Below are 27,292 nucleotides of genomic sequence, written 5' to 3'. Positions count from 1 at the left end.
TATACGCCGTTCATTCGGATAATACAGACGCGTATGTATTGCACCGTCCCTGTTAAAGCAATCGTACAACTCCTCAACCGACCGAGGAATCGACTCATTCAAGGTCAAAGCGTTCGAAAATTCAGTCGTTCAGTCACTCATATCGGGAAGCCCGAACCCACGGAGGGAACGCTCCTTACGCCTTAATTATCGAAAACACACCGCTCATTCTCGCAATCTTACGCTAACTAAGTAACCTATCCACCAAGACCTATCTAGCGGTTCAGAATTTCTCCAAAATACTCTTGTGACATATCGAAGAAGAGAGGCTGAGTTAGGCCTCCGATTGGAACGGGTGGTCACGTTTCAGAAGAAAAATGGTCCGTTCCTCTCCCGGTGGCATCCCTGATGGGTGATGCGTGTCTAGGCGGAAAGATTCATCGAAATTATCCGAAAATACTATCGGATCGACATTTCCTTCATCGTAAAGAAGAAAGCGAAAAGTGCGACTGTACACGGAGACGGCATGCTCCCAAACCGATGGAAACGAAGAACCCGAATTGGAATACCAGAGGAAATTTCCGAAACATGATTGAGCTGATGCTCCCTCTGTTGTGGGTGCTCACACTGAGAATTCACTCGAGGTCCTCAGCTCGAAAAGCCTCTGCCTGCCACCGATAGCGTGAACCAATCGATATGTGGTTTACTTAGATCGAGTTTGTCCAGAAAAATATAAACACTGCCGATCATCTCATTGCCCTGTACTCTGTCATGATCCCAGACGGACACTTCCAGGAATCGAGTTCGCAACGTCTCGTAAGGATAGTGATATGACAGGAGAGCCATGAAGGTTGGATGCTTGTTTCGGTTGACGACCCTCGTTTTCTTTTTGGTCTGTTTCTCCGGATCGGGCATCAGATAGGTCTTAACGTAGGCGTCGGGAGCCGGCTTGCGATCGCACCGCAAGTTCTCAGCGTGCATCACCATAATCGACAATCGCTGATTGGCGAATGTCAAATCGAGTTTTATCCGACCTGCGTTGCCTTTGTCGTAGAGGCCGCTCGGACCCGCTATGTGCAGATCGTTGTGGATCCGATGCTCTTCCTCCAGGGTCTCCTGATCCCGGTAGAGTGGGTGGAAGAAGGTGTAGACGAGATCGCAATGCGCAATCTCTTCTGCCATGTTTTGCAACTCTCGTAGAAAGTTGACCAATTCTGCTTTGCGTTTCTCCGCAACGTCCGCCGTGTTGCTCCGTCCGATCAGAGATCCCTTGGTCAGTGGTGGGAACGGTGCATTCGGGAACATCCTGCTGAGTTTGTTGTGCAATTCCATGAATTCGTCGTGCGTCCGATACACTCGATTGTCGACCAGGTCCTTCTCACGTCTCAACAGAATTACGAAGACGTAATGTTTCTCGGGAATATGCTTCTTCTGCGAGCCGATTATCTTGTAGTACAACAGTCGGCCGTCGGTCTTTTTCGAATGAACTTTCGGGGCGAAGTTCAGCGTCGGCGTGTCGTTGTGATCGCCCGTGAAACGCATTTGCGCCACGTTGTGAATGAAGAAGTTCATCTGCGTCGACATGGAGCTCGATGCGTCCCTGACTAGCTGGGTGAAGGCCACCGAGGCCTCGGCCTGGGTTTTCCCTAACATCAAAGCTTTTTGAACAAACTGCACCGCATCCTCGTTCAGGCCGGGGATGCCTGACGAGACCATCAGTCCGAACAGCGTTATCAGCACGTTGCTGCTCGCTCGGAGGACGTTGAACGCTTCGCAGCATCTCTCTACGAAGACCTGAAAGTTTTTCGAGGGTTTATCACCGCCGTTGATGACGTACACCATGTCGCTGGTGAGCACGAACGGCACCCGGTCTCGTTTGATGCTTCCAAACATTTGCGAATCCCCTAGGAATTTCCCGAAATCAATATGAAACATGTGGCCGGATGGTCTCAGCATGATGTTGTCGTTGTGTCGATCACAGATGCCCAGAACGTAGGTCGCAACGCAGTAGCCGGCACAGCTGAGACTGAAGTTTTCGACCGCCCGTTGGTATTCGACTTCGCTCCCGTTGTGTTTTTTCAGCCATTCGGCGATGGGTTTGTCACGGAACGATCCGGTGAGACCGTATTCGGTTTGGATCTTCCGCAGGGTTTCCGCCTCTGACACCACCTCGACCATGCCCTCGTTTTTACCCGTGGCAACGCACTCGAACGTAATGATTCGCAGGTCTAAACCTTCTTTCAGCCACAGTTTGTCCATGATCCGAATCATCTGCAGGACAAGCATGTCCTGACGGAGATCGTCGCCAACTTTGAAGATGACCTCATGCGCTTCTGACGTCGGGTCCATATTGCGGAAGCACACTTTCAGGGGCAGGGTGTTCGACGTGAAGTAGGAACAGTTCTTCACATCGATGCCCGCGACTTCGAGGCAGGGGTTCAGGGGTAGACAGAGCGTCCCGCCCTCCTCCTCGAGTTCCTCGTTGACAACCCGTATACTGCTCATCAGACTGCTGATCCTGTCGTTTTCCCGCGATTTTTTCAGCATATCTGCCGAACATCGAAGACCCCTCAACAGTCTGTCCTGGGCCTTAATTAGATTGCTAAATGCACTACCAGCTATGATTCGCAAGGCGGCCATCATCATGCGGACCCGGCGCTTGCTCAAAACGTTTGCTTCGTTTTGCCTGAGCAACCAGTACATCTGGTGAGCCACTCTCGTGGACGTGAGCGCCCTCTCAAGAAGGAACCAGGTGACTGGCGAATCCTCCCAGGCCTCGAAGCGAAGAGCCTGGACCAGCTGCGGAAGATGATCACACAGCTCGTCCGAGCCCACGTACTTTATCCAGCTGACTGCGACTCGACGAACTTCGCTATCAGGAAATTGTGGTAGGAGCAGTGTGAGCGCCGAGATGTACGACGACGGAACCCATTCTCGGAGGATAGCGTAGATGTCCTTAAGGTAAATCCAAGACCATGTGTCGCGGGAAAGCAGAACTTTCGGTAGAAGATGTGGTATCTTTCGCACGAAAAGACGGCGATCCCAGAAGAATTTCTTGTCCGCCTCCGTGGCGGGAATACTGCACAGGGGATCGCAGTCTAGCATCTCTCGGAGACGTCGTTCCTCGGCTTGATTCAGTTCGACTTCTACTTTCGGCGCTTTCTCGTGACACACCTGGAAATACGCAAGTTAGTTGAAATCTCGGTATCGACGGTGGGAACGGTGGGATACTTCTTCGAGATGTCGGACTTCCTCCGTCGAGCTCAAGATGGAGGGAATGAGCGATCGTAGGCTCACGTACTTTTGGGAAGAATACGATGTGGTCGAATTCCGTGAAATGCATTCCCAGCAGCGGAGCTGCGGGAGAGTCGTTGCAGCAAGTGGGACCGCTCATCTGGTCCACCTCAGGGTCCCAGAAGGGACATAATTTGGTTCCTTGAATAAGTTCCCTCTTCGACGAGAACAAATTGAGGGCGAACCAGCCGAGCGGCATCCGCTGATTCGCGTCTTCTCTATTGATTCCATACAACGTCACGTAAATAGCAGATTCTCTGGGAAGGAGGCGCATCGGTATACTCAATTCCAAGAAGTCATCGAAGTCGATCTTCTTGAAAATTCCCAAGGCCTCGCGACCGTTTTGAGTTTCCACCTAGAACCGAGAGGGAGGGGAATTAATTTTTTAGCTGTTCCGACGTGGGATTTATCTATTGACTCATACGTCGCATTGACGTCTAATTGTCGTTTGACCTAACTCCGAGCTTCCTGACCCCGAGCGGTCCATGAATACGCGTTCTGACCTGATGAATGATTCTCCAGCCGTAGATGAGTTCACACTTCAACACGAAGCGATCGTGTTCAACCAACCACTCGGCCTTCGGTTGACAAACGCTCCCGACTCGGAAGAGAACAGTGTCTCCGAAATGAGTGATCTCTTTCTTCGGCAGTTTCGCGGGACTCGGTCGGGGTGAATCGCTGACAACCACGAAGTCGACCGGGAACGTTTCGGAATAGATTTCCAGCAGCTGCTGGAGGCTCTTCTGGATCTGGATGAGTTGGTAGGAAACGACCTCGCGCCTTCGTTCCATTTCAATCTTGTCGGGGACGTCTCCTTCACACAACCTTTCGAGACCCTCGATAGCTTGGAGAATTTCAGGAGTCTCGACTCGAGAGAGCCGCGCGCAGACGGCCTTCACTGCCTGACTCACTCCGCTTGTCCGAACCGTTCCCGATTGCTGTTGCAGCAGCCGAAGCGCTTCGTTGCGGAAGGTTTCCATGTATACTTTGATATCGTGCAATTTCACCTGGGAACGAAGAAGAATACCGTCAGGAGGAGACACACCGGTAGGCCGAATGACACTTCTCTGCGGTCTCCACGGCATGACGACTCGCGAAACCCTCGGAGCCGGCGGTGGACCCGACACACGGCTGCTCGGCCGCTGCTGCTTTTCATCTCCCTGCTCAGTAAGCGTCGAATAAACATCCGGAAGCGGATACCCCCGGTATTCGCGCATTATTGGAGAATCATTGCCCAAGATGGGCTCCCCTTCCGATAAGCTTTTCCCCCGCGCTCGGAAGGAAACGGAAGAAGGGATTGTATGCTACCGACCGACATCATCGATAGCATAATCTCGTACGTCTGCTATTTTTGCACTCACGTTGGTGTCGGATGGCGACAGTTCGCAGCTCTTGACATCCAGGAAATCGGCGTCATCTTTGAGCACCCGTTGCCACGGTCGACGGAGATCCTCGATCTTCACCAGCGTCAGGCAGATCGGTTTGTCGAACTTCACACACCAATGGGAGTACTCGTATTCGCGCACCATCGAGTCGGCCGTGAGGTATTCAGCTCGACCTTTGACCTTGAGAACGTAATTATCCATGTTCGTGTCGTCCAGGGTCGCCGAGCACACCACCTGCGATATGACATGTTGAATTGTTGTCGATACGTCGCAGTTGAAGCAGAAGGGGCTTTCACAGAGCGGGGTGTAGATCTCCATTCGAACACTCATCGGTTCCTGCCACCGAGTATCCAGCGTCGGGGAGACGATAAGCCCTGGAAAATCATTGTGAAAGTCTTAGGACTCCTGACGGCAGCTAGAGTGATCTACGTTTCTCGATTCATTCGCTCACACGCTCGGCGTCGTTCGTGTCGACGTTCACTCGGATCGCGGATAAATGGACGGTAAAGGAACGCACGGTAACTAACCCGCATTTGTGAGGTGGTCATCGTGAGTGAACTCGGATCTCAGCTGTTTGCACTTGCTCCAAAACACTTCGACATCGGGATTGGCGGATCGTTGGCGCTCTTCCACTCGGAAACCTTCAAGGAACTTCAGACGCTCTTCGCTAAACTTCGCGATGACTTCCGACACCGATCCTGGCGACGACGCCTCACTCGAACGTCGTCGTTCATCGGCGCTATCGGTGCTTGACTGCGTTCTCGTTTGTTCCGGATCGATTACGATGGGCGGAGATGGTACTTCTTTCTTGCGGAGGCTTTCGCGTTCCGCGGGCACGGGCCGTTCCTTCGGTAGAGGTCTGTAAAACATTATTTCCCTTTTCAAGAGAATCGAAACCGGAGGAGAAGAGCGGTCACATGCCCCTGCGCGAATGTCGATCAAAAGTTCGGCGTCAACACTTCCGCTGCGATCTTTCATCGAAAGCAGCGAGCCGCGGATTCGCTCTAAACTTAGTTCGATCAGAACGTCGCTGTCTTTCCCAGACTCCTTTGAGTGGCTGGAGCTAGCGGACGGCCGGACGGGCAAGCGGCCGCGGCGAGAGTTTCCAGAAAGAGTTTTCCTAGCTTCGATGCTCCGCTGTTGGCTCACCTGTCAACGTTGCTCTCACTTTGTGGAGGTAAGTTCTGTCCTTTAGGTGGCGGTGTACAATTCGCTCTCAACGGATCAAATAGATCCAGCACGTTGCCGGTCCCTCGCAGAGAGTCCAGGTCTAGGTCTATGAGATCCGAGGAACGTTTTTTCTGTGACGGAGCTCCCGTGACACGAGCGAGCGTAACTGCCGAGAGACGATGGTCGTTGAAGAATCCATTATTTTTCGAAGCGGTGGATGGCATGGAGACGCCTGGAAAAACAGAAATTTCAACGATACGTAGTGTCGAGTGTGGAACTCCGATGGAATATGTACGGAAGAACATTCACTGGAATGGACTGGTCCGTTTCCGCTCGCGACGCGGTCGCTCGAAACGGAACTCCTGCGGACGGGAATCGAGCGGACGCTCCGACTAACTCGCAAACGCGCTCACGAGGCTCAAATGCACCCATTCAGGATTGCGTCGCGGGGAATTTCACGGTGCGAAATCTCGCTGCGGAAAATTGAAAATCGGAACAATCGGATCCGTACAGCGCAGGGGATCACCACTCACTTCGTGGCAAAGCATGACTCGCCGACTGCACGAACGCCGACCAAGGGTCTGAAGTCAAGTACACGATAGAGTTCGCCGGAGAATCCCAGCTGATCAGATCAGGCTCCATCGAGCTGCGTATCGCTGCAATTCACTGCGATGGATCTCTGACCACTTCCACGGATACCAACTCACGCACACACAATCACACGCGGACTATAATTCCTTAAACAGAAAAGCGTCAACCAGAAGACGAGCTTCGGAGAGTATGCGGCACTGCGCGCGATCTCACGGAGACTTTGTCCGACTGTATTTGTCTCCCTGGCAACACACGTCGGCCATTCGGAATCGGAGGCAACGACGATTGGATTCACGGACGGAGTACGTCTACCATAACAGCAGGAGGCGGCATTCGTACAAGATCGAAGGGCGGCGGCTGCGTGAACGAAACACCAACGCCACTGAGTGACATTCTGAGTGACGGCGGAAGCATTCGTAGAACCGCTCTGAACTCTCGTTTCGACGGTCGCCGTAACGGGAAGTCCAACGCCAGCGAGTGACCTTAACGAATGAAGGAGCGGACTGACGGTAAGGAGAGCCGGCTTCCCGTTGGGTCGAGGAGTTCTCGTCCTCGACCCTCTCACCAACGCGGCTGCTTGACAAACACGCCTGACTCTCTATTGGTTTTGTTTATGAGCTCATCACGGTGAGACTCGAGCGGTGCTCGTTCGTGTAAGCGCCCGACAGTGGCCGTTTTTGTGACGCGTACGTCTACGCCGAGGACGGCTCAGACGCAGCGCGTCGTCGTCTCCATCGGCATGTGAGGAAGGAAATCATTGGCGTCAGCTGCGAGATAGACTCGACGTTTACATAATCGTTGTTTCCAGAGTGACGAGTGGAGCCTGCGCCCTTGCGATTCCCGGGCTCACTGAAGGAAACAGACCGAGCCCTCCGTCAAGATGGATGGCTCCATGAAGGGGGAAGGGGGGTTCGATGGTTTCGGCCCATCAATCATGATCATCGTATGTCCACTCGAAGGGAGCGCAGATCTAGGTTTCGATGCGCCTAGATCACGGCGCTAGGTCGCCCAGCGAGCATCAAGCAAAGCGCCTACAATACTTCGTAGAACCCTGCGATAGACATGTCCAATAATTCTCAGACATGGAACAGGAAATTCATCGAAGCGTGAGCGGTCGGGAAAGATAGGTGAGCCGGCCGGGCGGCCGGCCGACTGACCCTCCATGTGAGTGGGCAAGCAAACGGAGGACTGTGCTGGTGAGCTCGAGTGAATGACGAAGCTTTCGGCGGCACAATTTTCGCAGAAACAATCCCTTCGGGGAAATCCCGTTTATTCTACAGGTCCTCCTTCGAGTCACCTTTCAGTCTCCCGCAGCCCATTCTCTTCATTCGTTCAGTAGGATTAGTCGATTTATGCGACGGTACATCGGGCTATCCTCGAGACTCCAGGTCGAAGAGCAGGCGACACACGACGAAGACTCCAATGTTGCTCTCGGAAGTTGACTCACCAGTGGAACAATTCCAGGTTTGGGTGTAAGCTGAAAGATCCGTCTGAACCGACGGTGGGAGGGGGGTGCCGGCGGCGCTTCTCTGGATCGCAACGAAGGGGTCCAGGGGAGCCGGGGGGACGGCTCCCAGCAGGGCCATGGGCCCGGAACCTGAGTGCGAGGTGTGTGAACCGTGCTGATACTGAGCATTCTGTTTCGGAGGGAGAGGGGGCGCGATCGCCGCAGTCGAGCCCAATGAGCCATCTGGAACGATGAATGTGTCGTGTCAGAGAAAAAAAATTCTTAACGTATCTATCCCTGCGAAAAGGGCCGACAAGCAATCGTAGCATCGAAGACGACAGAAAATCCCTAGATGTTCGAAAACATATCGTGGCGTCGAATTAAATCTTCTCGATAGCGTATATTTGTGTAAGGGACTTGGGAGCTTCGAGCATGCGATTCCAGGACAGGAAAGAGAGCGAGCCCGGACGCTTCGGACAGCTGCAGTCAAGTGTCCCTCGGCCACGAATGTCCCTCTTCGGCAGAAGTGTCGAAAAAGCGCGCTTCTCAGAGCGTCGACGGGCGATGCGGGCCGGTAACGGCACACGAATCCAGCGTGTTTGCATTAAGGATGCGAGAACACGGACGCTCCATCTAAGCGAAAGTCGCTCGATGCCCTAGGACCTAGAGATATCACAAAGGAAAATCCTTCAGGCCCCCATTCCGAACGCGTTCGAGAGAGCGGAGCACGAGACGAAGAGTCTTGAGTTGCATGCGAGCTTGACATTTCCAATGATTGTCTATTCGGGAGAATATCCGCAAGCAACGGTATCATCCGACGGGTAGGTATCGAAAGATGGGCGGATAGAGCCGGAACAGAGAGAATCGGTTTCAGCCGGGCCAGCTCCCCTCCGGTTATCTCTCTCGAGGGGAAGAAGCGATTTCTGAGTAGCAATGGGCAAGCAATTCAATACTCGGTTCTAATGGGGAGGCGAAGAAATGTTCAAAGCACTTACTGAAAACCGAGGCCCCGCTTCTCTGGGCGGTCTGTGCACTTGGTGTCGCCGAGTGTATCGTGTGGAACTGTCCGAACGCTGAAGCTTTTGCAGGAAGCGGAGGTGGTTCCGGATCCATTCTACAGCATCTCTCTGAAAACAGAAATAGAACTCTTCAGTGCTCCCGTCTGTTGCTGACTGCGGTTCCTGTGACAGGAGTTGCTTATCGGCTCTCGTAAGGCATAGAGGTCTGTTTTCTTCCGGATACACACTGGGAGCTGGCGAATAGACATTGTGGCTCTCGAACGGTCTGAGACTCGCCGCCGGCGTCGCCGTGGTCTGTCTCACGGCAGCCATGCTGGACAGCAATCTAAACGATTATGCGGCTGAGCTTTCCGAATGGCCATGTTAATAAAGTCATCGGACGGTAGAGGAGGGAAGGCGAATTCTCAAAACTCGCGGAGAGAAAACTGTTCCGTCAGCGATGCCATCCATGGTCAGGATTTCTGACGGAGAAGTCGGAGAGCCGGCCCGTCACAAAGAGTGTGCCTGTCCGTTACTTCCGAATTCTTCAGTGAGTTTTTCTAATTGAGTCCTCCCCCGAAGAGGTCAGGAATCCTGCAGTCGACGAAGCTGCTTTTCTGATGAGTTGTGAATTCATTGTGTAAGAGTGCGCCGACGACCGGAGGAGACTGCGAGCTCAGGGAGAGCATAATTAGAAATTCCCATTCACGAGGTTCTCGAGAGGGAATTCAATCTAGATCGTCTAAGCGAAACGCAGTCTATCCCGGTCAGTTCAATTGGATACCCATCAGTATGCAAATGAATGGACGACGGATGAATCGTGGATATCCTAGGGAGCGCCAAAATCCCCGAGGGTTGATATTCTCTGAGGGTGAGCACGTGTTACGGTCTCGGGACAGGGTAACGGGACGTTAAATTCATATCTGTGTGATATTGACGATGAATCATCCGTTTCGTAGACGCTTATTCTCGAAGCCCTCCTCCTTGTTGTAGCGCAGGGTTCTCCGTCGATAGCGTGCCCGCGAATGGAGCTTCCCACAAAAGCTCCATTAGCTCTTCCAGGGGGGAGAAATATTCCAAGGAGGAGAACATTTTCTGAGATTTAGAAAGAGACCGAAGTTGGCAGTGTAGACGCAGGTGTTCCCCAATCGAAGCAAAGATGTCGAGGGGAGCGGAGACCGATATCTCGGAAGCTCACCTGAGGGGATGCTGCTTCTCGCGGTTCCGCAACAATGCCCAAAATATCACATGGCTCTTGGAAGGTCTGATGCAGGACTTATTCACTGCTTCGCGAAAACGGTACAAACACGGCGTTCGCTTGGCACAGGACTCCGAGATCGACAAAGCTCTATCCCGCCCACTGGTGGGTGTTTCCCTCCAGGCGAATGGAAACATCGCGATCGAAGCTGCCGGACTCACGAACAAAACGAAATATATGCGAGGAAGGACGAACGTGCTGCATCGGAGAAAACGTCGTCCGAATCGGAGCCCCATTTCGACACATCAGAGATCTCCATCATGACATCCAGCGGGACGCTAATGGACATCCAATACAGACGCGGAGCATTTTTGGACTTTTTCCTCCAATGTTCTCCCAGTCAGCTCAAACGTTTTCAGAGGACGGGAGACGGTTCGTTGCTCCCACCGGATGATTGTGGATGGATCGCAAGGGACAAAACCATTTCCCTCGGAATGATAGCGGAACGCCACTACCTCTACCGCACCGGCACCCAACAGCCACAAGAAAAATCATCAATACCACCAGTTGAACCTCACAAATGTTCCCACTCGACAACCATCACCGACGTTTTGCTTTTTGTCAGGAATTCAATGGAGCCGAAGGATTCACCGATCTTCCGGTGGTTATGGATTCACTGTCGTGAGAAACGAGGCCAACTTGAATTCGCTCTCGACGTTTATGATGCTGAATTTCTGGTCAGCCAGTCCAGCAAGCGATCTTCTTGAGATTTAAGCAGAGCGCAACACTCGAGGGATCCGGTGCAGTCAATTCTTCGCCATTGAAAACCACTCATGTAACTCCGGGACGTCACCGACTGAATGGACGGAATAGGGAAATCCAAGAATCAAGCCCGCTTGAATTTCACTAAGGATGAGCGTGTCGGAGTTACGAACGCAGATCCCTAGGGAAGTCCGGGGCGCTATCGCGGTCAAGTTCTCTAGCGGGAGCCATCCGCGTTCCGTCGACTGGAATCCGATCTGGAGCGGGATCCAGCAATTACTCATCACGTCACTCATCACGAAATATCTGATTCTCGGATAGCTCCACAAGCTGATCCTCCGCTTTGGACGGAAGCGGAGTAGGATTGAGAGTGCTCAGGTTGCGCCTCCCGACGTAAACAAAGGTTGAAACACCTGGTCTTTCCCACGACACAAGCATGAAGAATTGCTCCCAGCTACCCGTCGATTCCGAGTCTCAGAAATCTTACGTTCCGTTCATGCAGAACTCACGTGTCTCCGATAAACGACGGGGCAACTGAGAATAATGAGCGCTTCTCGAATAACGAGGAATTGTCGAGGGCTTGATTGCAACGATGTCCTTGGGCCTCCTCACAGAAAGCAATAACCATCGTGGAAATTGGCCATCTCTCTCGGGATGCACACGACTGGTTCTGGTCAGCTCGCGGCAAGAGAGATCTTCTATAGAAAACGCCTTGCAAGCAGCTGTTACTGATTATTTTAGTCTTTATCGCTCATAGCGATGAGCATCGAGATAACTCGAATCGCTAGTTTCGGAATGCTGGAAACGACGCGCCTCACGTCAGATACCTAGTTCGTTTTCGACCGAACATACTGGAAAGTCTCCTCTTCGGATGCTCGTACGGTGACAGAGCCGACGTCAGACGTCCGATTCTTGGAAATTCTTACTCCGCAACCATTAGACAGCCAAGAGCCTCGATGGGCTCAGTTTTCCTTCAAGCAGAGGAGATCGAAGATTCTCGATTCGATGAGGGGACCGATTCCACGCTTATCTCAGAATCAATGGGGGCCTACCCCACAACACGGTGAAACGGCTCAACCGAGGAGCAGGAATTGTAAACATACCATTCGTAAGCGATATGTTCGATTTAACGCTTGCGGATTAGCGAAACTCGGCGTCGAATCAGCTGACTTCCCTTATCCACGGTAATTCGGTTCACTTGCGCACGTCCATCGACGCCGCCATGCACTTGACCACCGACATCAATATCGGTAGCACTGAAGTTTTTCGTCGCTTCTAGCACTTGCTCTTCGAATGAAGCACAGATCACCACCATGAGCCCTCCTCACACACTGCTCCGCTGCTGCTGGCATCCAATTGCGAAAATATTTGTGTTCCTTCCATCTGAAGTCCGACGACTAGATACACGCAGCGATGAGCGTCTGCGCAGCCTCCGCGCAAGGAAGCCACGGCGCTCGATTTCGATCTGCTGTCATTCCAGGAACGACCTGCCTTCCCTACGATGGCGCTGATACCTTGAAGGCTGCGGAGCATTCATTGCGTTCTCCGCATGATTTCTTGAGCCCCAAGGGACCTTCAATGCCTATGCTGCTTAGTTAGAGCTGTGTGATAACCTTCTCCCGACAGGTGACTTGCTCTCTTTCCGTCTTGGAGCATTGTTTAGCTTTCGCTGTCTTATCCTTCCCGGCGATGATATCAAGGCGAGATCGAGCGTCTCAGTCAGATCGGTTCAGATCCCAGGAACGATAATTCCTCTGACAGCTTTTCCCCAGTCAATATCGAATTTCGCCTGTGGAGCCGTGTTCCACGATGATCTATCATATCCACGGCTCTTCCATGAGCTCTGTCGACGATCTTCATCTCAAGGACCGAATCCATGGAGCGGGATTCTCGAGTTCCTCGGACCTTCCGCATAGTCCCAGCAAATATAGTTTCACGAGGGAGAGCCGCCGATCAGGACCATTCCCTCGGAACGCGGCCTGAATGCCGGGTGAGCGCATGACCCGCGCGCTGCCCGACGAAACGAAAGCTGAGCAATACTTCAATCGCGATGAAATGAATCATCCTCTTCCTTCTTGGAATTATGAAATGGGGATCTTTCGGGATGGAGCGACGTTGCCGGCGCTGCCATCGAGTGCAACGGTTGCCGAGAAACGTGACAAGATCAATAGTCCGGGTAGGAATTTCCCCCCTCGGCTTCCCATGGTGACGATGATCCTGTTTGACACCGACGCCGACAATCTCGGGAGGAACTTTCTAGTGTTTTACCAATTCCCTTACGAATGGCGCTGCGAAACCGCAAGAAGTCGGGCTCTACGGAATCCTTCGCAAGGTTCTCCCTTCTACTTGAAGTTTCGGTCAGCGTCGAGATTCCATACTATGCGCTGGTTCGGTATTTCCTGCTCTGCCGCCCCTCGCTTGCTCCACCTCCTTGGACACCTTTCAAGCCCGTAGAACAGTTCCTCGATATGACACACTCTTGTGCTCCATTAGTCGAATATCTTCTATTTTTCCAGCTCCAGGAGAGCCCCCCTATATTGCCGTTTGGAAACGTTCCTGAGACGTCGTGGAACTCTAGCTCTCTCCCGCGAGGAGCGGCCGCTGTCAAGAAGAGCTGGCGCCGAGTCGTGTCGAGCGACCGGCGAGCGATCTCCCGGCCCACGGCTTCCGACGTCGAGCTCGGTCAGGTGTCCTGAGAATCCGCGCTGCTATTGTGCTCCAGCTCGACACAGATAGAATTTTTTTAGAATGTGTTAAAACAAGCAGAAGTCCTTTGATTGATTCTTCCGCGAAGGAATGCCGCAGATCGTTCATCCCCGGGTCAATGCAGAATTGATGAAGGCCGCTCAAAGGAGCCCGATGAATTGAGTGGATGACATAAACCTTTTCTACGAGGAGATAGGGATCGCTACGAACGGAGCTGGACGAGCAGCCCCCGCAATACCAAAACTATTCGGATGAGCTCTCCACGATTATTCTCCCCTGGGGTTCTCCTGAGTGAGTTCCGGGGACTCAGAATGAAATGAGAAAGACTTTCATGTACAGACATACATACATGCTATCAACAAATTCACAAAATACGGGGAGTGAACACAAAGTAAGGTCTCGAGGAAATTACTCAATTCGAGGGAATATTCATCTCACTCGCGGCCAAGATTCGAAGAAACAATTCGAGGAAAACCATTCTAACGTTTCCCCCGGAGCCTCGGGGACGCGCCACGCAGTTCGGAAAAATGCTTGTGCTATGTGCTGACCGGTTGGACGCGCGAGGATTCGAAAGATTCGACGATCCGTCTCTTTCCCTTGTGGGTGGATGTGCTCCTCACAGCAAACTCATCTGATGAACACCCTCTCGTGAACGACTTGACGAGAACAGTATTGAGGGTTAGAGCAAATAGGGAAAATCGCGAAAGGTGACGAAAATCAACCATCAGGCCGAGCGCTAAGAGCTGAACGATCCGCACGGCCACGAGAAGTCCACCTACAAAACACACTACTCCGGAAGAATCGGAAGTAAAAGTTGTCGCAGGTCTAATCGAAGAAGGCCTGCTGGTGTCTAACATCAGTGATCAACATCAGAATCTCGCTTAAGAGGTTAGTAATGGGTGTAGCTACCCTCCGCAGCTCCCAGGCGAGCCCGTCGGATCCACAGATTTTCCTGATCCGTGAGCATTCCCTCTCATCGAGGAAGAGGCGGCTGTTCCCGTTGACGCGACTCTTGATCGTTGCATTTCCTCTCCTCGTCTCGAGCAATCACCGGTCGGAGAGTGTGTCCTTAGACTCTGGACGGGCTGATCCCTTCTGAGCCCCTGAATCCCGAACGTGTCTATCCTGGTTTCCATGGATTAGGAAAAATCGGTGATAGATCAGACAGGAACCCGCCCTTCTCGATACGATTCTGAGATCAAAGAGGAACCTTTCCCCGCAAACCCAAAGCGTAGAGAATTCCTCAAGGCGACGAGGAACTCTAACTCGATCCGTTTCTCAATCCAACGATCGATCCTCCCGAAAACTGAAAAGAAGGCGTGGTCAATCAAGGATCATCGCATGGATTCATGCGAGCAAGCGCCTGCTCTCTGAGTAGGAATCATTCTCTGCTTTGACGTCGAGTCTTCCCGCGGAACTTGTTTCCGTCTGCCTCCTCTAAGAGGGTCGGACTCAGAGCCCTAGGACTTCCTCCCTCTGGCATTCTGTCAGTCGCGACGGAATCCCTAGATGGTGGGAGAAATATCGAGCATCGATCAGGAACAAGACACCCGGATACTTGATCTCCAATTGAGAATCAATTCCCGATTCTTGAAATCACTATATGCATCCGCATGCCATGACGAATCAAAACTGATTCACCGTAAAAATGACGTGACGGAATTCTCCCGCAACGAGAAACGCGGTGCCATTTTTGGTTCCCCCGTCGGCGGCGCCGGCTCGGCGTGGGTGCCCCCGTGCAAAACCTTACACGCCTCACTGCGACTTAAGCGACCATCGCATCGATTATTTTCGACCATATCATGGAAAATACTTCCGTTGATCGCTCAAAGCTCCACGAGGAACGTATGTTCTGCCGACTCGCGAGCTTTTTCACGTTCCTGACGGCGCGAAAACCCATCGAGCGTCGCCCGTGGCCAGTTCTCACTCCAGACCGTTGTGAGTCATTACTACAGTCACTTCAGACAAGCCAAGCGTCATATGAGGAAATCCTTCGTTCGGTCTGAAAGGCTTTGGAGTTTCGCAAGGACTGACGCGGTTGAGCTGACTGACTCATTCAGCAATCCGAACTAGATATCTAGTATTTCGGGGTTTGCTCTGAATCACCGAACGACAGGAGGATATCGTTTTGCGGACTTGATGGGCATTGTTTCAGCCGAGTTAAGAGAAAAAAAAAGACTCTCTTTTTTCTTGCAGGATGGAGACGGATAAAGTATCGAATGAGTTTGTGAAGCTCACTGTGACAACCGAGGGTTCTGACCTCGGCTGCGAGCGGGCATTCAACAGAAACATCACTGTGGGAGAATTGAAACAACGGCTGGAACTCATCACTGGAGCTGCGTATGATCGTATGAAACTCGAGTTGAGGAACAAGACCTCCCCGAACGATCTCATTGAACTTCTGGCCGAGGATGGGAAATCGCTGAAAGACTACCCATGCATCCAAGACGGACTCTTGCTGCGTGTTGTCGACCCTAGCATGACCAATATTTTTGACGAGACCGACGCCGTGGAGAAGCTCAGTATATCGGATGAACGCTACACTCAAATCAGCAATGTGAGATCATACATGCAGAAATACGGACATCCCAAGTTAATGAACCGGAAAGAGAACGCCGATACTGTGAACGAAAGCGAACGGGTCCCCCAAGAGGATCTGCGGAGTGAGTACATCTTCGCATCAACTCATCGAACACTCTCGTGTCGAGATAGTTTCCCGAGTCGAATGCAGAATCGATCGCCGTTCACTAAAACGTGTTAGCTTGCGCTCGGGAAGTTCTAATGATCTTTCTCTAATCCACAGATTTCGAAGTGGGGAAACGCTGCGAAGTGCAAACCAAAGGCAGTCTTCCTCGGAGAGGGGAAATCAAATACATCGGAGAAATTTGTGTCAAGCCTGGGATTACTTTCATTGGTGTTCAACTGGATGAGCCCCTGGGGAAAAACGATGGCACGGCTGGGAAAGTCCGATACTTCGAGTGCGAACCGAACTACGGAGTTTTCGTGAGACCGACCGACGTGGAGGTGGGGGAATTCCCGGAGTTATCCATCGATGACGAGCTCGACGAAATATAGTTCTGAGACGCACCCTATTCCCCGATAACTTGACGAGCAACACTTGCTTCTGTCGCCGAAATTTCTCTGTGATCATCCATTTTGTCTTCACCATGCCTTCATTGAGAGGTACACGGTGAATGAACAACTTGGACCGGATTCCTGAGCGGGGGCCCTTGGCGAGCCGCGTGGGAATCTGGTCGAAAAAAACTCGGAACCCGGGTACCGATAAGTTATTCCTGCACAGCACGCTTTAAGTGTTCGATGTTCCCGTTTCAAACATTCGATTGATTCGAATTAGCATCGATCAAGCGGATTTGCGAATCCGAAGAAGAAATTAGCAAGCGAACCAGCCCGAGGAGAATGTTTTCTAACCGATTGTCATCGGTGAATAAAGGAATGGCCGCTGTAATTCGTAAATGCTTCATTTATTCCGAGCATACTTCGACTAGCGCGACAGATGCTCTCAGGAGCATCGGAAACATCCGACTTCACGGAAGTCGCCGTTCGAGGTTGGATTGTGACCTGCCGCTGATTCTCATTGACGAGCTCTCTCCATCTGTGTCGATATATGGTGCACATCTCGATTGAGAGTTTAACGATTCGACTTCTGGATTTAGCTTTCCCAAGAAAGCTTCATTAGGAACTAGCCCGGTTACTGTAAAAATCCAGGCCCCGCGGAGAAAAACGAGTCTACAGGATCAAAAATCGTACCATCGAAGAGAAGTAATGGTTCGAGAATGAATTCCACACCGCTGGAATGCGAAATCTTTGGCAAGTAGAAAGAACATCACTATCCTATCCGGCTACACGTCGACTATAAAATGCGTCATCAGCATATATCAGTGTAATGGGCTGAGGCTTCATTGCGATTGAACCCTTGAATAGGTAAGGGATTGTATGTTTGAAAACTTTCACCTTCGATAGATGAGAAGCTTCGATCTGGCGTGTCTATAAATATCTTTGGTCGGAAGCTTCACTTGACTTAGATTGTTGGGAGAAAAATTCGAAGAATTACTATTTCGTTCGTCCGGCGCTACGCTGTTACAAATATCGTGGAACTTGGACAAACGGAGAAGTGTCACAGCCGACAATTATTATTATTATTATTATCGTCTGCGGCCGACAATCACAACTGTTGGGAAGAATCGACAGGAACGGGAACCTCATTCGCCGTCTGAGCATAGCTCGAGTGACACTTTGTCAAGCGGGGATCTAAGGGATTGCTAAGAATTACCGCTCTCCCCGGTGAGTCGGCGCTGCGCACAACCACACAAGGACGAGAAGATGAAGGGAAATTCGACATGCCGAAGAATTCCACGAGATTTTCTACGTAGGTTTCCGACTATAGGCGGGCTGAACACTTTGTCATATATCACCAAAAAACGGGGCTTTTGAAGGCGTCCTTATCGCACGATTTCTGAAGGTGACACTGCAGGAACATGAAACCAGTCTCGTGCCACCAGAGTTTGGCGAGGATCACGAATAGGTGCCAGATCTGATGTGACGCTCCGATGCAGTCCATGGTTCCCGGATACAGGCATTCCGGGAAACGACGAGCAAATATCACGAGCGCAACGCCCGCATGTACAAATACCATGACGACTCGGTGCAGCAGAAATTGAATAATCGGAGATTCTAATCCATTCAGCATCACCCAATGGGCTGTAGGAACCATAGCGAAGAGGACGTATGACGCTATGACTACGTTACGTTGCGGCTCGAACTGCGGTTGACCCATTACGGGGTGGAAGGTGACGAAGTATATAATCGACAAAATGATGATTTCGCAGGTCAAGTAGAAAGTTTGCCAGAACTCGTTGTCATGGAATCCGTAATAAGTGCCTGTGGATCCGAAAGGGAAAAGCTCGGATTACTGCGTGACCGATGATGACGCGCGGCAGCGGATGAATTCCCCAGGAATTTTAGTCACAGAAGAGCTAGAATAAGTTTGAATAGTTGAATGTCGAATGGAATTCGATCACACCTGACATAATAGTTGCGCTGAGAGACATTCCGATGCCGACGACGTCTGTCTTGAGCAATAGGTAATACATCTTTTTGTTCATACACTTGAAAGTATGATATATTGACGACAAGAGCAAAGTGAAACAGTATGTCCCAGTGATCAGAATACACGCCCATGTCTGAAACACGAAAGATTAAGATCGATGTCAGAAACTCGAGCGCCTCAGTGCTTGCTGGTCGGACTTGAAATTCATGAATATCATAATGGATCTCCATCGATTCCGCAATTCTTACATCGCGCGAATTGGCTCCTATAAGAGGTAGTCGGAAGTACACGTCGTATAGGAATATCCCGAGAAGAAAAAAGAATCCTAGAAGATGGGTCCAAATGTTCAGGGTCTCGTTATGCCAATGCCAAATCGACTGAATGCACTCTGATGCAGAACAATGCACGAGGTATCTGCGAAGAGAGACGCGGGATGAATTCAACGATCGAAATCCTCGGTACGGGTCAGGGACGATCGGGAGCCGAGAGTACTCGGCTTCCGAGACCGACTGTGAGGATGGCATCGATAGCGTAGAAATTGCTTTTAAGCTATTTCAGTAACCGACCCGTCTCGTATGAAGTGATTGTTCTGGAGCCACTTAGGAATGTCCTCATAGATCTTCAGACGAGACCCACGGTCTTTTTTCCGAGTTGGACTTAGTTGAGTTGCCGATGTCGCGAAAGGCATTCCCGGCAACGAGATCTGAATTTAAGATAGAGATCATTACCAGAACACTGTCCGATAGCTGCCACACTCGAAGCGAAACTTCACCGAACCTAGGCAAAATCCTTACGGGGAAGCAGCGCAGGGAACTCATGCTTCCCTTGACATCACTCCTCGAAGAAGCATCATTTTCTGACGTCGAACCATCGGACTCGGGTTGTGACTCTGAGGAGTCGGACCGAGCCACCTGCTTCCTGTGAGAGGCCGGTTCCATGTTTCACCCTTGGCTTGATCTTCTCTGAACGCCGATCTGTAGTACGGAGGGAACAGACAGGCTGTTTAGTGATCTCTCCAGACTTCTGGGGGAGTTAGTGCAAGTGAACGTCAAAGAGCGCGAGGCGCGTCAGAGCAATGTTCCCGTCCCTCACACACATGCTGCGAGGTCAGGGAGGCGACATCTAGAGTTACTTACGTCCGGATACCTAGGAGGCCATGTCTGCCGCTCGCCTCCTAAACCCGACACCAGCGTTCGGATGTCGGACCGCAACGTTCTCGGAGGAATCTCGGATGAAACTGATTCCTCTGCGAGTACCTTGGCCGATCTTCGAAAACGTACACTACACCGCCGAGGAGCCTCATAGCTTCCGTAAATGTCCATCGATCGGAGAGCCCAGCTCATTCCTCTCGTGAAGTTTCTGTACGGCTCCGGCGTCTCGTGTGCTTTTCTCCGCCGCCAAGTGGTCGTCGTAGAGATATTGCGCACTGTAGACGGCTCTTTTCGAACGGGAGGGTTTTCGAAGTTCGGTCAGCTGTATCTGTTTACTGCGGCAGTCGGGCGGCAGTCGGCGGAGTGGATGGCGCGCGGGCGCATGGCTTAGCGTCTGCGCTGTTTCGGGGCTCTGACAGAGATCGGCCCCACGTCGAGAAACGCTCCATAGCCCAACCCCAGGTGGGTTCTCCGGTGTGGATCGCGTCTCTTCACGTTGAATCGAGGAGTCTGTATACTCCCGCGCTCTTTCTGGAGACACTCGATCGTCGGAGGGAATTCCGCTGTTTTAGCGTGTACAGTAGAGAGGGGAAAACATGTGGTGAACTTTCGTCGTGTGTCGTGTGGTGGTCACAATAATAATAATAATGTTATTGCTCCTGTCGTCATCTTCGCCGTAATCGCAGCTGCAAGGAGAACGGAGAGTGGAAACAGAGGAATGTGGAAATCTCCCGGAGAACTTCCCTTTGTTCTTGTGCTCCGGTGTTCTTCGTCAATGGAGACCCAGCGGTGAATGGTCAGTGCTGGTCAGACAGGAAAGATGGGTCCCATTATTCTATACAGAGCAGCTGGAAACAGGTGCGCTCTCACCCGCGAATCCTGGATCTTACTCGATTGATCATTTGGCGCGGCTCGAAGGAGATTCATTTGGAGAATTATTGATATGGTCGGGGGCAAGGTTACCTAGAGCGAACGTTCCCCAAACCACCAGGTTTCCACCGGATCTTTTGCCTCCAGAGAATCTCTCCGTGGCAGATTCTTAATTACTAGATGTCGGAAAATTCGCCTTGAACGTAGCGCCGAGAAACCGATCGGAACCTGCGTCGATGTTAAGCTCTCTCCGGATGATTTACGCGAGGTGGCTGGCAGCTGCGTAGATTTGCGCTGGGAACGCGCGCTACGGATTGGAAGCATCTAGTTATATTGCGTGGGATCTTCTGGTTCATCTACGCAATTCTCTTCGTGACTCCGGGAGACGACGTTCTAATATCAAAATCCCATTATGCGAGTCTAACGTAAATGACGTCTCGCGTTCTGTGCTACCAAGTCCGAACGTTCGATTCCTCAAGCCCCATGAGCTCCTTCAGCAATCGCGGCTGGAACCGATTCGCAAGCGCCATTTTCCTCCGGCGATACCAGAACTGCCCGGAGGCTGTACCGCTACATGACTCTATGTCGGCGCCTTCTTGACTTATCCGTGCTAAGAGAAAACATCGCCTCGGACATAGGGGCTCGTTCGAAACGTAGCGGAACGACGACGGTCCGGGACTCCATATCCCGCGGTACCTACTGATACTTCTGATCCCAGCTTTGGTGCAGTCAGAGATGAGAGATAGAGACCGAGCAAAACGCCTGAATCTTCGAGCGTATCAGCGGTGGCGCGTGTCAATGCATACGTGAATAGACATCACAACGTCAGTCACCAAGCATGTGCCTCTGTGGGCGGCTGTCGATGGGATATTTCCGAGGCCTCCGGGAGCTCCGCTGTTCTCGGTCGATTAAATTGGTCGGTGATTGATTGCAATGTTCTCTTTTCAGTCATGTCGGGCGATCCGCCGGAGCGAATCCGGTCATCTTCTCTCGGCAGGAGCAGAAGTTATCGTGCCCGATACTGGGCGTACCTGTTGGACAATTTACAGAAGGCCAAGAACGAGATCTGTGACGTCTGCGAGAAAGATCAGGACATTCTCGCTTGCAAGGAAGTCCTTCTGATTCTCAACAACTACTCCAAGGAATTCCAAGCGCTCATCGATCTTGTGAAACTCAATGATGAGCTCGAGAAGACGCCGGCTCCGAGCAGGTGGGTTTGCGCCTCCATCGACGATCATGAATATCAGTCGTATTATTAGAGCGACTACGTATGGCTCGAATGATATGCGTTGACTGAACTATTGTAGGCCGGCATCGGTGTCCTGGGAGGTGCGGAAGCCGGGGAGCTTGAGTCGTCACTCTCGCGTGTCTCCGATTCCGCCGCGAACTCCCACACCCAAGGAAACCGCAACGATCGGCGTACAGACCGTCGAGGAGAAACCGAAACCGCTCCCGACTCCGGTTCGCCCAAGCAGCGGATTGTCGACCCGAACAGCTCAGAAGGTAATTTTCGTCGTTATCAGCACGATTAATAATTTGATTCCATCGCGTGGCTGCATCCGGTGCATCTCGAACTGAGCATTTATCCTCCGCAGAGCGCGACCTCAACAATTCAGCAACCCAAACCCACCAGTGCCATTCGGTCTTCGAGCCATAAGCCTCCAGTCACTTCCGTGCCGAAAAAACCTTCGACGCTCTCCGTCAGTCAAGTTCGCAAGCCTATGGTCCCTTCCCCGACTTCAACCCTCCGACGGCCACCGCCACCGGTCAAACAGACGACCTCCTCCCTGCTGCGGAGATGCGCGACCACAATGATCAACGGTGAACCCGCGAGGACCTTATCCTCCCAAAAGCCACAGATCGTTCCCAAACTGAGCGAGTCTACCAGTTCACTAAGTAGTTCAACGTCGAGTAAATCGTGGGCCGAAACCGTCAAGGGCGGATCGACGAGAGCTCTGTCGGTGGCCAACAATGGACTTGAGATCAAAGTTGATAACGATGACGAAGGGTGGAAGGTGGTGCACAACCATCGTTTCAAGTCTTCGGTTCTCCGCTCTCCTTCAGTGCCGGAGATCATCCGGAAACGCCCATCCGTTTCTCCAGTGAACGTCCACCAACGGCCGTCTCTGTCTGTTCCGAAAGACGATTCAACTCTGACGAAGTCCTTGCCGACCCTGAATCAGAAATTGGCGGCGCAACGGAATCAAGCTTCGAAACCAATCCTGGAAAGAAGCCATACAACGCTTTCGGCGGTTCAACGTCGAAATAAAGAGAATGAGCCATTGAGCACGAAATTGACACCCAGATCTACTCCCAGCGACAGAAGTCCCACCGCTATTAGAAGCGCGCCCAAACCTGCGACGAGGATATCGCCCACGTCTAGAAATGTTTGTTCGGCTACTGCGACGCCGAACTCACGCGGTTCGATGAATCAAATCAATAATCGAAATCAGCCAAATAAACCCAAGGAAACGGCCGTCGAGAAAGCCAAGAGGGAGAAGCTCTTGCCAAATTCCGCGAAGAAAATTCCCACGGTGAAGACGGTGACTTCGGAAGAGATCAAGGAGATCGTGATCGAATCGAGGCAATCGAAGTCCGAGAGTCCAAAAGATAGGAATTCCGCGTCCTCGAGTATGGTTCTCAGCACGGATTCCATGACTTCGGATGAGAGTCGTGACGACATCCATACGAAGGAGTTGACGCTGCTCATCCCAAGCGCCGAATCAGTGCGTAGCGACTCCGCCAGCGAAGTGAGTCCACGCAGCGTGGACAAGAACGTAACCGCCGACATGTCGGACACCGACCTCTTCACCGACAAACGAATGGCTGCCGCCATATGGATTCACGAACAGGGACTGTCGCTGGCCGATCAAGTGGAGTTTCTGGACCAGATAGAACAGAGGGTTCCGGGTCGCGCTACCAAGGTCCACGAGAAGCTCTCGTCTCCGAGGAAAGGATTCACGGAGGAGACGCTGCGAACACATGAACGACGTCAAGCAAAAGCCCAGGAGCACCGCGAACGTCTCAAGGAAGAGCGAGCCCAGAACTATCGAGAGATACTCCGGAAAGTTGAAGAGCACAAAGTAGCTCTGGAAGAGGAATCCAAATGCAGGCTCCAGAGAGCCAAGGAAAAACAAGACAAGGCCGACAAAAATCGCGAGGAACAACTCCGCAAGAAGGTTCAGAAAGCTCACGACGAGAAGGAGAAAGTCCAGGAGATCGCTTTCATCAATACGATCGAGGCACAGAATAAGCGACACGATATTTTCGAGCGCGAGAAGGAAAGCGACATGAGGATCCAAGAAATTCAGAAGAAGCAACAGCTCAAGTTGGAAGAGAAAGCGGCGCGGGAGGCCGCAGCTGAAGAACGTCGCAAGGCCATGGAGGAGGAATGGCAATTGAAGGTCAACGAGATTCTCGAGAAACGAGCGGACCGCGATCGGAAATTGCAGCAACAACAGCAAGAGAAAGAAGCCAAACGTCAGGCGATCTCAAAGCTGAACGAACTGGTCCGAGAGCGCATCAACGCGCCGGGCTGCACTCCATACGAAACGAAGAAAATGTGCAGCGCTTGCAACGTTCTCATCACGTCCGAGGTTTATCTCTTGAGCCACCTCAAAAGCAGCAAACATCAAGAAGCCATGCTCGGAGATCAAGAGAGTTACGATACACTTTCGGAAGATATTCACTCCTATAGTTTGAAATACATCATCGATGCACCCATTGACGAGAGACACATTGCCGAAACCGAATCGTTGAGGAAGCATCTGCGGGTCATACAGAAGAAACGGTGTCGTAAACTCAAACAGAAAATACAGATGAAAAGCAAGGAATTCGAGAAGCTTAAACAGGTAAGACGCTTACCAAAGATTTCCGTCCTGTCTTGAGTCGTTCGACATCTTATCTGCGAGCTCAGACAAATACTTGGACGAGAGTAACACTGACCGGAATCGGGAATTTCAGCAGAAACCGACCACATCGGAAACGAAGGACTCGAAAACCCTTATCGAGAAACCTTTGCGTGAAATTACGCGAGTCCTCAGCTCAAACAGAGACGTTAAGGGCGTGTGGCCGTCAGAGAGCTGCAACTCCCTGAAACGTCAGCTCGGGGACATGGAGCGCCTACTTTCGAAGTCCACGCCGAAAGATCGCCAGTTGATTTCGGACATTGCCTCTGATGAATGCAGTTCTCTTTTGATCGAGGTAAGTAGCAGAATGCTCTCCCTTAGCCCCTATGAGAGATCCCGCTTAGCGCTCCGAAGACCTCAGAATTATCCAAGGCAGTACTGCTCCGAAGACCTCAGAATCATTCAAGGCAGTACTGCTCCGAAGACCTCAGAATTATCCAAGGCAGTACTGCTCCGAAGACCTCAGAATTATCCGAGGCAGTACTGCTCACGATTATTTTTCTTGTAGATTATCAAACTCTGTCAACGAAGCACCGTTCACATCCCGAGCGTCATTCCCCCGAAATTCATCGGCCAAACGTGTCATCTCATGCAATACAGTTTACGCAACGACGACAACTTTGCTACGGAACTCGTGCAAAGTAACTCTGTTCTCATGATCGTGGAGTGTCTCCACCATGTGCTCAATCTCTTAGTGCCTGATGACAATCCAGCTCCGCCCAAGGCGTCGATCGGCGGTTGCGCTCTCAGCAGTGGGCTGTTGCAACTCTTGCACACGCTCTGTGATCAGCTGTCGGTGACCGAACAGCAGAAGCTATCGGACAACCTCAAGGCGAGGATCATCGACATCTTAAGCTACACCGTCAGCATAGGTGAGCTCCGACGAATCGAAGCGGATCTGAGCTCGAGTCCGATCTCGGACACGTATCCGTGTCTACGCGAACTCTATTCACGATTCTCCCTGCTTCCAGGCGTTGTCGATAAGGTCATGTATTACTTCACCTACATCCAGAAACCCCGCGATAGCGAGCCTCAGGCCGTCGCCGATGTTCTCCTGAACGGGTTGAATTTCGTCACATCGATGGTCCGATTGCTGAAAACTATCAGCGAGAGCGAGGGAGACGTGGAGGGCAAAACGACTTCCTTCGACGCCACGCAGCTCCTCTCAACCCTCAGACGGACTGACGCGATGGGGGTTGTGGCGCTTCTGTACTCGACCCTGCTCTGCCAACACAAGGACGACAATAACACGCCTTGTCGAATGTCGGCGAACCACGTTGAGATCTCGTTGGCTGCGTGTCGTTTCCTCAATCAAGTGGCGAGCGCGAGTCTCACGAGTTTCCAGGAGATCCTCGGACGTGAGGGTATCTCGCTACAGATTCGCCATATCGCCAGCTACCTGCTTTGGTACTGCAGTCACCATACGGGTAGCGGCGAAGAGAAGGAATTACTGCACCAGGTCCTACTGCTCGTTGGGTTCTTCGCCGTCAACAACCGCGACAACCAAAATGTGATCCACACCGGCGGTCAGCCGACCGTCCTTCAGCTTCTCTGCAAGCTACCCTTCGATTATTTCTGTGATAACGAGGTAATTTGAATTTCGCTAAGGCAATCGGGCAGACCTGAGACTTTGACGTGGCGTCTGACGTATTCTCCCATTCGATTCCAGTTACGTGATATCTTCATGCCAACTCTGCTTGCGTGTTGTTGCTTCAATGAGCAAAACACGCTGCTCCTCTGTGAAGAAATTTCGCCCCTCATGCTGTTGACCTACCTCGAAGAAAAGCTCAACGAAAACGAGACCGCGAGCAAAAGCGCTTCGGAAAGTGTTCGGGCCTTCAGTAAACGTTTCCCGGCATCGCTGTGGCCGCGAGCCCTCGAGTTCCTTCGTAAGACCGGCTGAAGCAGCCGGGGGGCAGCGGTCATTTCAGAGTCATTACATATCAGAAGCGGCTCTCGTCGAGCTTGTTGATCTGCGACCGATCCAGAGGTGGAAGCCCCATCGGTCGTTTGGCCAACGTACATTTCATTTGTTAGAAAGCATTTTCCTTAGCGTTGGCTCTTCGTGTTAGAATTGACTATTGTTGTATTCCTGTATTCCTCGGCTTCCTAGGTAGGAATCGTATATATTTCGTTAGGGCACGGAAAGTTTCGAGGACCCTCGAATCTTGAGGAGGATCAGAACGCTTGTGCCAGATTGCATCCCATTACGGGGTCACTGTATAGAAAACTTCGGATCGGCTTCAGGAGTCCATGGAGACGATGACAGAAACTTCGGAGCTCCGGTGGCTCAGCCAGCGAGAATCTTGGTCGAAAGCCACTTGGCAAATCTCCCAACTTAGGAATTCGAATGTCCAGATAGGAGCCTGTAGCCTAAAGAGCGCTGGAGGCCTGACGAGCGAGTCAGCGCACTCCTCGAGGAAGTAAAATTGATCGTCGCTGTACCCGATGTCTTCATTGTTCGTTTCGGGGGACTCCCGACCGGAGGGTCGAATGGCTTTAAAAATCATTATTTCCAAGATTTGCCCGGTTCGAATCCCTGAGAAAGTGGCCAGTAACGAAGCTGCAAGCGGGGCGATCTCGAAAACCTCCACTCCAATATCGGGGTGTATGATGAATCCGGAACGATGAGGGATGCCCATGAGGATTTCGCTTCGCCTCCTCATCTGATATGCGGAGTGCATCGGTGAAGGATTTGTATCGAGCTCGGGTCGAACTTCCCTCGCGACCGCTCTCAATGCTCTCAAATCTCAAGCTCAATGAAA

At 51.8% G+C, this 27,292-nt stretch overlaps 4 protein-coding genes across 4 annotated transcripts; 2 read left to right on the top strand and 2 right to left on the bottom strand.

Annotated features, from left to right (window-relative positions):
• Positions 1–627: 627 nt before the first annotated feature.
• Pi3K68D (phosphatidylinositol-4-phosphate 3-kinase catalytic subunit Pi3K68D) lies at positions 628–8,471 on the bottom strand. The gene is made up of 8 exons (XM_029112175.1): positions 8,351–8,471; positions 7,867–8,085; positions 5,808–6,060; positions 5,186–5,517; positions 4,635–5,032; positions 3,777–4,280; positions 3,281–3,628; positions 628–3,153 (listed from the first exon to the last, which is right to left on the bottom strand). The coding sequence occupies exons 1-8, from the start codon at positions 8,469–8,471 to the stop codon at positions 628–630; spliced, it is 4,701 nt and encodes a 1,566-aa protein (XP_028968008.1).
• Positions 8,472–14,319: 5,848 nt separating this feature from the next.
• Positions 14,320–17,004, top strand: Tbcb (tubulin-binding cofactor B). Its single transcript, XM_003745774.1, has 3 exons — positions 14,320–14,418; positions 15,727–16,193; positions 16,334–17,004. The coding sequence occupies exons 2-3, from the start codon at positions 15,728–15,730 to the stop codon at positions 16,603–16,605; spliced, it is 738 nt and encodes a 245-aa protein (XP_003745822.1). The 5' UTR covers positions 14,320–14,418; position 15,727; the 3' UTR covers positions 16,606–17,004.
• A 955-nt stretch (positions 17,005–17,959) lies between these two features.
• Positions 17,960–19,972, bottom strand: LOC100907897 (progestin and adipoQ receptor family member 3). The gene is made up of 6 exons (XM_003745873.2): positions 19,735–19,972; positions 19,393–19,572; positions 19,165–19,301; positions 18,847–19,012; positions 18,572–18,731; positions 17,960–18,429 (listed from the first exon to the last, which is right to left on the bottom strand). The coding sequence occupies exons 2-6, from the start codon at positions 19,534–19,536 to the stop codon at positions 17,960–17,962; spliced, it is 1,077 nt and encodes a 358-aa protein (XP_003745921.2). The 5' UTR covers positions 19,537–19,572; positions 19,735–19,972.
• A 1,485-nt stretch (positions 19,973–21,457) lies between these two features.
• On the top strand, positions 21,458–26,827 carry LOC100907755 (short spindle 3). The gene is made up of 8 exons (XM_003745872.2): positions 21,458–21,467; positions 21,568–21,829; positions 21,927–22,122; positions 22,215–24,470; positions 24,583–24,822; positions 25,036–25,399; positions 25,499–26,115; positions 26,197–26,827. The coding sequence occupies exons 1-8, from the start codon at positions 21,458–21,460 to the stop codon at positions 26,428–26,430; spliced, it is 4,179 nt and encodes a 1,392-aa protein (XP_003745920.1). The 3' UTR covers positions 26,431–26,827.
• Positions 26,828–27,292: the final 465 nt, after the last annotated feature.

Source organism: Galendromus occidentalis, unplaced genomic scaffold, assembly GCF_000255335.2.
Source record: "Galendromus occidentalis unplaced genomic scaffold, Mocc_1.1 scf7180000077485, whole genome shotgun sequence".
NCBI classification, from domain to species: Eukaryota; Metazoa; Arthropoda; class Arachnida; order Mesostigmata; family Phytoseiidae; genus Galendromus; species Galendromus occidentalis.
Note: the sequence above shows the minus strand (reverse complement) of the source record. Positions and strands in the feature narration are given on the sequence as shown.